Source organism: Henckelia pumila, chromosome 1 (genome assembly GCF_033568475.1).
Source record: "Henckelia pumila isolate YLH828 chromosome 1, ASM3356847v2, whole genome shotgun sequence".
Lineage (NCBI taxonomy): Eukaryota > Viridiplantae > Streptophyta > Magnoliopsida > Lamiales > Gesneriaceae > Henckelia > Henckelia pumila.
In genome coordinates, this window is record NC_133120.1 from 121,854,185 (window position 1) to 121,867,301 (window position 13,117).

General features: G+C 30.7%; 1 protein-coding gene across 1 annotated transcript; it reads right to left on the reverse strand.

Moving 5' to 3' along the window:
* Positions 1-2,803: 2,803 nt before the first annotated feature.
* On the reverse strand, positions 2,804-3,471 carry LOC140873897 (PLAT domain-containing protein 1-like). The gene is made up of 2 exons (XM_073277185.1): positions 3,295-3,471; positions 2,804-3,223 (listed from the first exon to the last, which is right to left on the reverse strand). Exons 1-2 carry the CDS (start codon positions 3,469-3,471, stop codon positions 2,804-2,806), a joined length of 597 nt encoding a protein of 198 aa, XP_073133286.1.
* Between the last annotated feature and the right edge of the window lie 9,646 nt (positions 3,472-13,117).

A 13,117-nucleotide genomic window follows, 5' to 3' on the forward strand; every position in this document is an offset into this window, starting at 1 on the left:
AAAAAGAGGTCGTCCAACAAATGAATCAAATAATAAAGATATGAAAATGCAAATGACTAATGACGACAACATCACAAGAATTTCTATTGGAGATGATGAGAATATCTTTTCTTTCAAAAATAAGAAAAGACCGATAATAAAATAAAAAATCGTGAAAGAGATAAGCGTCCAAAATATAAAGGATGTAATAAATTAATTTAAGGTTTATAAATTAGAGTGATGTAACATGTACAACGAAATTTGTACCTAAGTCTTACACACAAAAATTCAATACAAGAATTTAATTTATCAAAATCTTACGATATATTAAATAAAAAATCTCACGATAAAATAGCAAAATCTCACAATATTATTGTTGTAAATATCGTTATACACGATATTCATTGTACCTTTAGCATTATCCTATAAAGAGGAAATTCCCGGTTCAGTCTCATATGTTTGATAATTTTTCCGGTTAATTTGGTCCCAAATATTGATGTTCCCGATTTAGTCCTAAAAGTTTCAAAAATCATCTCGAGTTTATCCTTCTGTCTATTTAATGGTTAAAATTAACGGAGAGAATATCTGGTTCAGTCCCAAATGATTGACGTCATTCTTGGTTCGGTCCCAATTAAATGTTTCAGAGCTCCCGATTTAGCCCTAAATGTTTATAAATTTTGACTGATTTGATCCTTTCATCTATTTTGATCAAGTTGGCCTCAAAATGACTGAATTAAAAATGAATAAATTTATCAACATCATCTGTTATAAACCTTTATTTAATTTATTACATTTTTTCCATAAACTCAAAATTATATAAAATCTCTAATTAAAATATTGAAAATGTTGGGGTGCAATAATTGTTCCTACTCATATAGAAATCGTACCATGACGCTTGAGCTACTGTCTGATTTTAAAAGATTCGAGTTGTACCATTACTACAAGTTATAGTTTTTTGGTAAAGGGGCAAGCGCTCAACTCTACAATTGGTATAAGAGCCAATATTCTGGGTTCGATTCTCATTGATTGCAAGGAATGCAATTATTATGAAGGAGATTTTTGGGGTGCAATAATGGTTCCTACTAGATAGAGCGATCGAACCATAACGCTTGAACTGTTGTGCGTTTTAAAATATTTGAGTTTCACCATTATTTCAAACTATAGATTTTGGTAAAGCAGTAAGCGTTCGGTCCTATCGAAATTGTAGTTCTAAAAAATTTCAATGGCAAGAAAAATAAAAATAATCGATGAACAAGAATACGAAATTAAACTAAATAACGACACATGTCCAGAAAAAGTGATTTTTTATTTTGATTTTTTTTTTTTTTGAAAAAATTTTCTAAATAAAAAGTTCTATAGAAATTTCCAAATCTGAAAATAAGAAAATGTGATTAGCCTGCAAAAAAGAAATTTGGAGTTACCAAATAGAGATAAATTGTGTGAAACAGCGTCAATTTCATTCTTAAAGTTGAGCCAAATTACTGAGTTTTGTAGAAATGAGAAAAAAAAAACATTTTTCCCCTGCTCGAATTGGATTAAAAATTAGCGCATCTGATTTGAGTTTTAGAGATTTTAATATATGATTGTCATATGTTATGTTTACAGTTAGTTTAATTGATCGTTAGATTGACAAAAAGACCGACTCGATCAAAATTTATAAACGTTTAATTATGACTAAATCGAAAACGCCAAATCATTTTAATTTGTGACCAAACTAGGAAAGAAGCCAAACATTTGGGGCTGAATCGTGGTTTTCTTTCTGTTACATATCATGTCTACCGTTAGGTTTAACTGTTAATATGACGGAATGACCAATTCGATCAAAATTTATAAATATTTAGGACTAAATCGAGAACGTCAAAATATTTGAGACGAAATCGAGAAAATGACCAAACATTTAGGACTCAACCGGGTTTTTGCCCTCCTATAAATTATTTCTATATTATATGTTTATTTTTTTTCATACATAAATAGTAATAAAATAAGTGGTTCGATATTATGGATTATACTTTTTTCTTCTCTTAAATTTATTTTAATAACACTATTATTATATCAGTTCTATATTATATTTTTTTCAATATCTAATTTATAAATAATTATAAGATTGATCATTAATATATTTTTCAGCAATTATAAATTAATTTATGTTTGCAACACATAAAAATTTGAGAAAATAATTTTTTTGGTCCATTAACTTGTCCATGTTTTGGTTTTGGTCCATTAACTTTTTCGATTTGGGTTTGGGTACACTAACTTTGCATTTTTAGTGTTTTTTGGTCCAACTGCGTACGTGTCAGCTTTTGATTGGTCCACGTCATCATTTTGGACCAATCAAAAGTTGACACGTGCGCAGTTGGACCAAAAAACACTGAAAATGCAAAGTTAATGTACCAAAACCCAAATCGATAAAGTTAATGGACCAAAACCCAAAGGGGGTAAAATTACTAGACCAAAAAACTTATTTTTCCTAAAAATTTATAAAGATCTTTTGCATGCATTTTATAATATATATATATATATATATATATATATATATATATATTACGTTGAATTTACTATTGATTAAAATAATATGAAAATCTTTAATTTATAACAAATGAATTTATTCTCAACTTATTTATTTAACAACTCTTATCGACGATGAAAATATGCTCACACGTGTCTCGCACGTATTATATATAAATAAGTGGTAAACACTAAAGATTATTTAAAACAATGATATGGAAGATTAATATATTATACAAAGACTAACAAGAAACAGAATGACAATATTATTTTTCAATGCGAAGATAATAGGGAAGCTGGAAATAAGCTGTGATAAATTTCATCTTCCGGCGAAACATTGCCCATTGATGTTCTCTTGCCCACACATATTAATGTCAACAGCCGCGCCGGGTAAGACCCACTGATTGATGGCAAAGGATTTTCTGGTAATGACCCCATCAGGCCGACCAGTGCTCACGTCAATGCCATCACAGAACCATCCAGGACTCGGCCCCGATCCGTCGGAACTCACAGATATCCTGCAAATAGGCGACCTAGTACACGGCCCTTGGCCTGTGAAAAAATCCATCTTACCCTTTTCAAAGTAACCATCGACTTGATCCATTGGTCCCCATTGCTCGAGATTTGGAACCACCATTGATTCGCCGTTTGCATCGCTTAAGGTCGCTGATACTTTTGAGTGTGTTCCGGCGTTGGGGACAGATCCAGTTCGAATATTTAGTGAATATATGCACATTTCCTGCAAGTTGGCGCAACACAAATAAATACTTGATGCGTGGCATTCTAAAATTTTCCTTTAAGCAAAAATACTATATTGTTCGATTTACGATAGCTAGCCCAGATCAAGATCTTCTTCAAATTATAAAAAGAAACAAACTGATGGAAGGGAAGGGAAGGGAAGAATCTGGCATTTACATAAGAAGAGACAGCAGCACATGAGCAGAGGAGCATGAGCAATATAAGTGAGAATAATTGAGGAATCGCCATTTTGATCTGCTAGTACTGCTGATTTCTTTATGAACTTATAACGATGACAATATGTAGAGACACTCGGGTTTAGTTGACGAAATGATCGTTATTCTTATTTAAATGATCATGACTCAAAAGTTTTTTAGTCTGCCTCGAAGTTTGCAGCTAGTTGACGCCATGAAATTCACGTTGTCTAGGGTTAATTATATAAAAGAGCAGTGGCCTTGGAGGATATTCCGGTTAGTGGAGTATGTAAGGTAGCGTTTGATGAGTTGTTAGAAGTTCGATTTTCACAAGTGTTCTAAATAACGGAGCAAAACGTGAATGGGATAAAAACGCTATGATTCGGATAAAACAAAAAATAATGGTCAACTTATTAAACTTTTTTCATCGAGATTATTAATAACTCATGATATATTAAATTAAAATCTCGCGATATAATAATAAAATCTCACGATATAATAGATATACAACTTTAATTTTTTTGAACTGAAGAACAGCTCTGTTAGAGTATAATAATTGTCTTTATTGGATAGACGATTGAACAATTATATTTAGGTTGTTGTGCGGCTTAAAGATTTGAGTTGCGCAATTTTCACCAGTTATAGATTTTGGTTAAACGATTAGAACTCGGTCCTACAATTGTATCAGAATCAAGATCATAAGTTCGATTCCTATTGATTGAAAAGAGTGCAATTATTGAGAGGAAGATTATTGGATGCAATAATTATCTTTGCTAGATAGAGTGGTCGAACCATAACACTTGGGTTAGTACGTGGTTTAAAATATGTGGACTGTACAATTACCATCATCTATAATTTTTGGTAAAAACGACAAGCGATCGGTCCTACAAACTCAAACATAAATTATCAACCATTTTTCTAATTGGATAGTTATTGCACCCAAAAATTTAAAAAAAAACTTGTAATAATCATTATAATATTGTAAACACAAGCATCGAAATATGTGTATCATTTAACTATATAATTAAAGTAGATGTTCTTATTTTCAACATCGACTATTTTATAAAAATAGTAGTATGTTTTTATTTTCATCATCGACTTCTATTCTATAAAAATATTTTAATATTTCAAAAGTAATATGTTTTTATTTTCATCATCAACTTCTATTCTAAAATATTTTAAAACACCTCTCAATTATTTTTTTAAAAATATACTTAGAGAACATTTTAAAAAAAAAAAATTCAAAAGCGTTTTACAAAAATTTTGTCCAAACACATAATTTAAGTTTTTTCACTTATAAAATAATAAAAATATTTTTAAAGTATTTGTCCCAACGAAACCTAATTTATTTGGTGACACCTTATATAAAATTATTATTATATCAACATTATATAACTTTATTTATGAATGTTTTGTTCCCCTAAAATATCTTCTCTAGCTTATTGGTAGCGTTTAGTCGTGTCGCGCCCAAATTAACCCAACTCAGATTAACTAAATAAACATGTAGTAGCGAGATTAGATATCGTTCCCACGAGAAAAGTGAAATTTATTTGTGTTATTAAAAATACCGAAAATAAATAAAAGGGGATTTGGAATTTAAATCAATTAACATGCAAGATTAAATTAAACTAGAGAAATCAATTAAAAACAAGCCTTGGTATCGGTCGACTACACCCTTGAAATCATTCACTCGATCATCGATTCTCTAAAAATAATTAATTCTCATTTAATATTCACCATTGAAAATTTAATTCATGTTTCACCTTAATTTTAGTTAATTAGACACCAGCGTTCTAGATTAACCCTTACCAATAAATCAACCCAAATACTAGTGATCTAGATTTAAATCGAAGGTAGCATTCATATGAGTGAAACTAATGAATCTAGACAGCACATGCACCAGCGGATGTATTTAGCCTAGTCAATTGTTGTTCCTACGATTTAACAAATTCAACAGCAGAAAATATTAAACGCAGCTGCTTCACAAATTAGATGAATCAAACAATTACGGATTTGAATTCTAATTTAGCAGTAGATTGTACGAAAGAATTATTAGGTGATCAATCTAATAATCAAATACACAAGCATGAAATAAATCAGAACAACTCTTGATACTCGATAAAAATCAAATTTTTAAAATCAAAATCTAACAAAGTAAATAAAATCAAGGTTTCGTCTTCCTCAACCAAGAATAAAAACTAGAAGAATTAAAATCTAAGAACAAGAAAGATAAAACTTAGCCGCCAGATGAATTCTCTGTAGTAGCCGTCTAAATATCTTCAGAATTCATCAAAAGATAGTAATTTTCGAGTTATATGATGTATTTAAAGACTAGAGTCCTTCCCAAGAAAGTTTCCTAATTAAATTCTAATTCCCAAAATTCACGTCTCGCGCGCTCGATCTGACAAGTTGGGCGGATCGAGCGCGCAAAAAAAAATCCAACTTACTGCCTTGCACTTTCTTGTAGGCGCGCTAGGGCGCACGAGTTCGCAGGATCGAGCACGATTTTTTTCCAGCGAGCAGCGATTTTCAAAAATTCATATCCAGAGATCTAGCCGTTGGATTGAGCTGAAATTTGGAAAGCTGCTTTAAAACATCTTGAATTCATTCTGAACGATGGAGATCGGATTTGATCTTTTTTAAAATTAAATATGATTTTCTGATAATTGCTGCTACATAATTCTTCTCTTATCTGGCTCTTTCCTTCCATCTTTAATTAGCTTCATTTCTTCTCTTTTCCTATATCAAATCACATACAATGATTAGAAAATATAACATGAATTTAGCCAATAAAAATACACCTAATCATCACAAATTAACTCAATAAAACATAGAAAAATACCATCACATCAGACCTCCCCCTACTTAAACCTTGCTCGCCCTCGAGCAACACAAAACATAAACACAAATGAATAATGAAATCACAGCCTCAAAGAAATTTTCAAATACAAAACAAAATTATGAATACTCTCGATTTTCCATAATACATCATCATTCAAGCGTGAAACGTGTGTGTGTGTGTCATGTTATTTCAGCTACATGCAACTTCAAAAGAGTCAGTTTTAAGACTGTTCGCCGACCTATGACAAATCAGTGTGAGTATCCCCATCAAGAGCCCTTTCCTCCCAACAATCTTCAAACAAAAACACAACTCTCTTGAGATAAAATTACACACCTCCGGATTTTGCATCCGATATTGCTTTAGCCCCAATAATTACCCGCAAACTTAGCTATAACTATGACATAATTAGAATTTCAATCCCCTCGTCTATATCCCGGATGAAGCATCAACCTCATTTAATCCGCATACTTAGCCTTGAATTTAATCTTTTAGGATTAGGATTTCAATCCTTTCTAAGCCCGGATGGAGTTGTATATAAATTTTTTTTTTCTAGGTGCGCCCAAGATCATTTATGCCAAGTCAAAAAAAATCATCAGGGTTCAAAACACACTATCAGGCTCCACAAACACCTATTGTCGTGCAATGGTCCAACAGACACAAACATCATCTAATACATCGCTACAGTTCACTGGTCAAACATGTGTGTTTAAAATTATTCACTACTCAACCTCAAGTTTCTCATATCCAATCAAGAGTAAAATTTTTCAGCAAAAATAATTTTACAAAACTTCATCATCATAGGCTAGTGAATTTCATCAGTGATATTCATTGCTAACTATAAGCTCTAAATTGTTTTCAAAAATACGGCTAAATGCTCTAACTTACTGGCTAAGTCCTCTCCCCCATATTTAGAATCTTACATTGTCCCCAATATAAGTAAAAATGCAAAATAAAAACAAAAACTAAAGAAAAACAAATAAAAGATATGGAAGAAAATACTCCCCTTGGGTTGCCTCCCAAGCACCGCTTGATTTTCAGTCTTCAGCTTGACTCTCAGAAGCTCTCCTCAAAGAGCGGCTGACACCCAAAATAAGTGTCATATGACACCACAAATAGATCTTTGTTCCATGTGCCCTCAATCTTGGCCAGATATATACAGATTAAGCTCGTCACCTCAACAACACTCCAAAGTAGCTGATAAACATGGGAAGAGAACGTCTCGGTGGGCTCTAGGAAGCCAACATCTTTTGAAACTGGTACTAATGGAAAGGAAGGATCTTGGGGATGTGTGCATGATAATACTATCGATGAGTTCATATCGATAAACTCTTGAACTCCGTCATCCTCAAACTTGAGTGGCAATATATTTTCATCATACCATATTTCTTCCATAACATCTTTCGACTGCGGTTCAATAAGAATAGAAGACTCAAACGCCCCTAAATCTTCAGCATGATTTGATTCGCACTCCCAATCCTGGTTCTCTGAGTCATCATCATCGAACCAAATCGGGTTGGTCATTGCTTGAGTATCTTGCTTCACTTCTTGTTCTTGGTGTTCCTGGGGAATTGATCTCTTGATATTCTTCATGTGCTCCACAAGGTGACATCTAGAATTTTTTAGATCTTCTATAACTTCCTCAGTCGATGCCACAAGCTTGCTCATTATATCCTCTAGAGGATGTAAGATCAACTTCGAACAACTTCCTTCCTCCTTTTGAAGCTCGAATGGTTGGTCTGTAAAATCTGGGTATTGAGAGTGCGAATACCGGTAATAGTCAAACTCGGCCATATCATCCAATAGGAGTCTCATGGTATCATCATCTCGGAAAAATATTGAAATACCGGTTGTGAAAGCTCCATCAATTACCCATCTTCTTGTCACTAAATCCAAACCATCAAGAAAAATTGTAAGGAGAGAATAGTTAGAAAACTCATGATACCGGAAGATGGTTTCCAAATCTTTGAATCTCTTCCATGCTGCATAGAATGTCTCTCCGATCCGTGTTGCTGGATAAAACTTGCTAATATTTGTCGATTTTACATCTCGAAGTATCACACTGCAAGAATCCCCCTTCGCCTATGCAAAATTCTTTCTATCTCTGGGTCGTATGGAAATTCTTCTTCTTCCGAAGATTCACCTGCATGCACGAACAAACCAGAGTAGCACTAGGAGGAATAATAAAAATAAAAAAAAACAAAACAAAAACAAAAACACAAATAAATTAAACGCCTTTTCCCGGCAATGAAGCCAAAATTTGGTAGCGCTTAGTCGTGTCGCGCCCAAATTAACCCAACTCAGATTAACTAAATAAACATGTAGCAGCGAGAGTAGAGCTATTTCCCACGAGGAAAGTGAAATTTATTTGTGTTATTAAAAATACCAAAAATAAATAAAAGGGGATTTGGAATTTAAATCAATTAACATGCAAGATTAAATTAAACTAGAGAAATCAATTAAAAACAAGTCTTGGTATCGGTCGACTACACCCTTGAAATCATTCACTCGATCATTGATTATCTAAAAATAATTAATTCTCATTGAATATTCACCATTGAAAATTTAATTCCTGTTTCACCTTAATTTTAGTTAATTAGACACCAGCGTTTTAGATTAACCCTTACCAATAAATCAACCAAAATACCAGCGATCTAGATTTAAATCGAAGGTAGCATTCATATGAGTGAAACAGATGAATCTAGACAACACATGCACCAGCGAATGTATTTAGCCTAGTCAATTGTTGTTCCTACGATTTAACAAATTCAACAGCAGAAAATATTAAACGCAGTTGCTTCACAAATTAGATGAATCAAACAATTACGGATTTGAATTCTAATTTAGCAATAGATTGTACGAAAGAATTATCAGGTGATCAATCTAATAATCAAACAAACAAGCATGAAATAAATCCGAACAACTCTTGATACTCGATAAAAATCAAACATTGAAAATCAAAATCTCACAAATTAAATAAAATCAAGGTTTCGTCTTCCTCAACCAAGAATAAAAACTAGAAGAATTAAAATCTAAGAACGAGAAAGATAAAACTTAGCCGCCAGATGAATTCTCTGTATGTAGCCATCTAAATATCTTCAGAATTCATCAAAAGATAGTAATTTTTGAGTTATATGATATATTTGAAGACTAGAGTCCTTCCCAAGAAAGTTTCCTAATTAAATTCTAATTCCTGAAATTCACGTCTCGCGCGCTCGATCTGACGAGTTGGGCGGATCGAGCGCGCAAAAAAAAATCCAACTTACTGCCTTGCACTTTCTTGTAGGCCCGTACCGAAATTTTCGGTATCAGTATGGTAATTTTTTTTTCGGTATACCGGTATATACCAAAATACCGAAAAATAATTTTTTTAAAAAAATTTATATATGAAAATTTTCGGTATACCGACAATTTTTCGGTATACTGAATTTTTTTTGAATTCGGTATCGGTACATGGTATAGATTTTCGCCATACCAAAAGTTCGGTTTACCGAAAATTCGGTATATTCGGTATATGATACGGTATCGGTATGGAAAAATTCCATACCGATTTTTTCGGTACGGTATACGGTATCCGATTTTTGGTACGGTATACCGTACCGACCCACCCCTATAGGCGCGCTAGGGCGCACGAGTTCGCAGGATCGAGCACGACTTTTTTCCAGCGAGCAGCGATTTTGAAAAATACATATCTGGAGATCTAGCCGTCGGATTGAGCTAAAATTTGGACAGCTGCTTTAAAACATCTTGAACCTCATTCCAAACGATGAAGATCGGATTTGAACTTCTCTAAAATTAAATATGATTTTTTGATCATTGCTACTTCGTAATTCTTCTCTTATCTGACTCTTTCCTTCCATCTTTAGCTTCATTTCTTCTCTTTTCCTATATCAAATTACATACAATGATCAGAGACTATAACATAAATTTAGCCAATAAAAATATACCTAATCATCACAAATTAACTCAATAAAACATAAGAAAATACCATCACATCACTTATTACATCTTTCAATCTCATATTTATCTATATTTTTAAATTCAATCATATTTTTTTGTATTTTAAAATTTTAAATAATTATACCAGTATTAATAAAAAAATATGAAAAAATTATTAATTAAAAATAACATAAATCATTCCTATATAATTATTCCAGCTACATAAGCAGACAAGTCGTGTATATATAAAGTTTAAGAATGACATATGTGACACCTCAAAACTCGAAAACTTTAATCGGTGTATTTATAATCATAGAATGAAACAGTACTATATGTAAATTTGGTGGAATTTAGAAAAAAAAATTCTTGATGAATTTAATGTCCGCAAATTTTCAACGAATTTAATCGGATAAAAAATAAGAGATGAATGAAACTGTGCGAAGTGAAATATAGGGAGTCGAAACGATTAATATGAGGGTTGAATATTTTGGTAATAGTAATGGGCCAGTGACAATTTTAAAAACATAGAACAGATTGTAATAAAAATTTATCCTCTCTCCACGTGATTTTGAAAAAGGAAAGTCAACAAAAATATCTGATTAAAATAAAAGGAATTCTGATACACAGATATATATATTAGAGTAATGTTACATGTACAACAAATTTTGTACAATAAATCATACAACACAATGTAAAAATTATATATATCAAAATCTCACGATAAATTGAATACGAAATCTCACGATAAAATAGCAAATCTCACGATATAATTGTTGTAAATATCGTTGTACACGATATTTGTTGTACCTTTAGCATTATCCTAAATATAAATAAATAAATATATATACATATATAAGTTTTAAGCTGCCCAACAATTTCTGCCCACCTCGTCCCCGTTTACTAAAATCTGATTGTTTTTTTTTATTTTTCGCACCACTAAAACACGATACCGGATTTTAGTGATCGAGGATGAGGTGTACATCATTGGTTGGAAAGTTGAAAATTTATATATATATATATATATATATGTATATATATATATTTTTAATTATATGAATATTGTGATTTAGTTCCGTAATCAAGATATGAATTGCTTTATATTTTGTAAAACTTAAGTTATTCTATATTTTTCTTAATTTTTAGATTTTGTTGTATTTAACAAGGGTTGAGAAGTTAGTAGTGATTTTGTATAGTTTTAATTAAGGCAGTGATTTTGTACAAAATTAAAAATGCAAATATTATGCAATTTTTAATTATGCAATATTGTGATTAGGTTTGGAATTTAAATTTTTTGAAAATCCTCCATAACAAAAATATGTCAAATATAAAATAATTGATTTAATAATTTGAAAAGTATGATTTTTTAAAACTTTTTTTTCGTTTCTATTCTGAAAATTTTCATTTTCGAATCTTAGGTTGGATTTTATTTTAAATGTTTATTTATGATTTTTAAATTTTTTTAAAAATAAATATTATCAAAAGAATGATGAAATTAGGAAATAATATAAATAATGTTGTGTAATTTTAATTGGATATATATATATATATATATGTAAATATTATAGAATGATTAATTATATGAATATATATTGTGATTTAATTCCGTAATTAAGATCTGAAATATTTTTTATTTTTGTTATTTTTTAGATTTTATAATATTTAATTAATTACGGGCTGAGAAATAATTAGTAATTTTGTATAGTTTTATTTACAAATTATATATATATATATATAGACACACACACAAAGATTACGAAAATATATACATAAAGACTATGGATTATATATTTGTATATAAATATATGTAAATATTCATACATAATTAAACATTGATATATAATTTATGGAATGATATTTATATGTATATATATATATATATATATATATAAATATATATTTATATTTATGTTTACATTTATATTAAAATATTTTTCGAATCTTTGAATTTTTTTTAAAAATAATTCATGATTTTCAAATTTGTTAGGAAAACAAATATTGTAAATGTATGTATATTTATATAAAAAAAAATTCAAAGATTATGAAAGTTTTAATGTATATTAACGTATATAAAAAAATGTAAAGATTATGCAATTTTTAATTAAGTTAATATTGCAATTTACGTATGAAATTTTTTATTTTCGTTTTTGGCAATACTATTTTGGCAGAAATTTGCTAAAAATGGCAAAAACTTAGTTATTATATATAAATATAATATATATAGATATAGATACTGATTGTTATATCAATAAAAATCAAGTCCGATAAAATCTATATTTTATACTCAATTTTTGGGCATAGGATGATCTAAAAATAGCACAACAGACGAGTCAGAATCATAGTAGTACAGGAAAAATTTTCATCTTGGAGAAGAAAATAATCTCACATACAAGCATAAAATAAATCCCAAAAAACTTTCGATATTCAAATATAAATTAAACAATAAAAATTAAAATCTCACGAATAAAATAAACTTCAAAAGGTTTTGTCTTCCTCTACCAAGTACTAGAACTTAGCCACAAATATTTCATGAAATCTTTAGAGAAAATTCAAAAGAAAAGAATAAATCTAATAAATAAGAAGAAAAAACTAGCCGCCAAGAGTTCATTTTTTTCACGATTCAGCCGTCCAAAAGATGATAAAAGATACCTAAAATTCGAGATAAATCTCTTAAATAAAGACTAGAATCCTCCAAAGACAAATTTCCTTTTCAGATAAAATTTCCCAAAAATTACGTCTCGATCGATCGGTAGAAATCACCGCTCGAGTGAGACATCCTCTGATCCGCATTTTTCCTTTCTCCCGCTCGATCGGTTGAAACCTGCAGCTCGAGCGGAAACATCCCTGCCTCGCATTCACTTTCTCTCTCGCTCGATCGGTACAAAATAGCAGATCGAGCGAGCATGGTTTTGAGCAACTTTTTTCC

Coding starts and splice junctions, on each gene's coding strand:
- LOC140873897 (XM_073277185.1), bottom strand. CDS start 3,471: ATGGCGATTCCTCAATTATTCTCACTTATATTGCTCATGCTCCTCTGC. Junction 3,224..3,294: donor ATCGTAAATCGAACAATATA/GTATTTTTGCTT, acceptor GCCAACTTGCAG/GAAATGTGCATATATTCACT.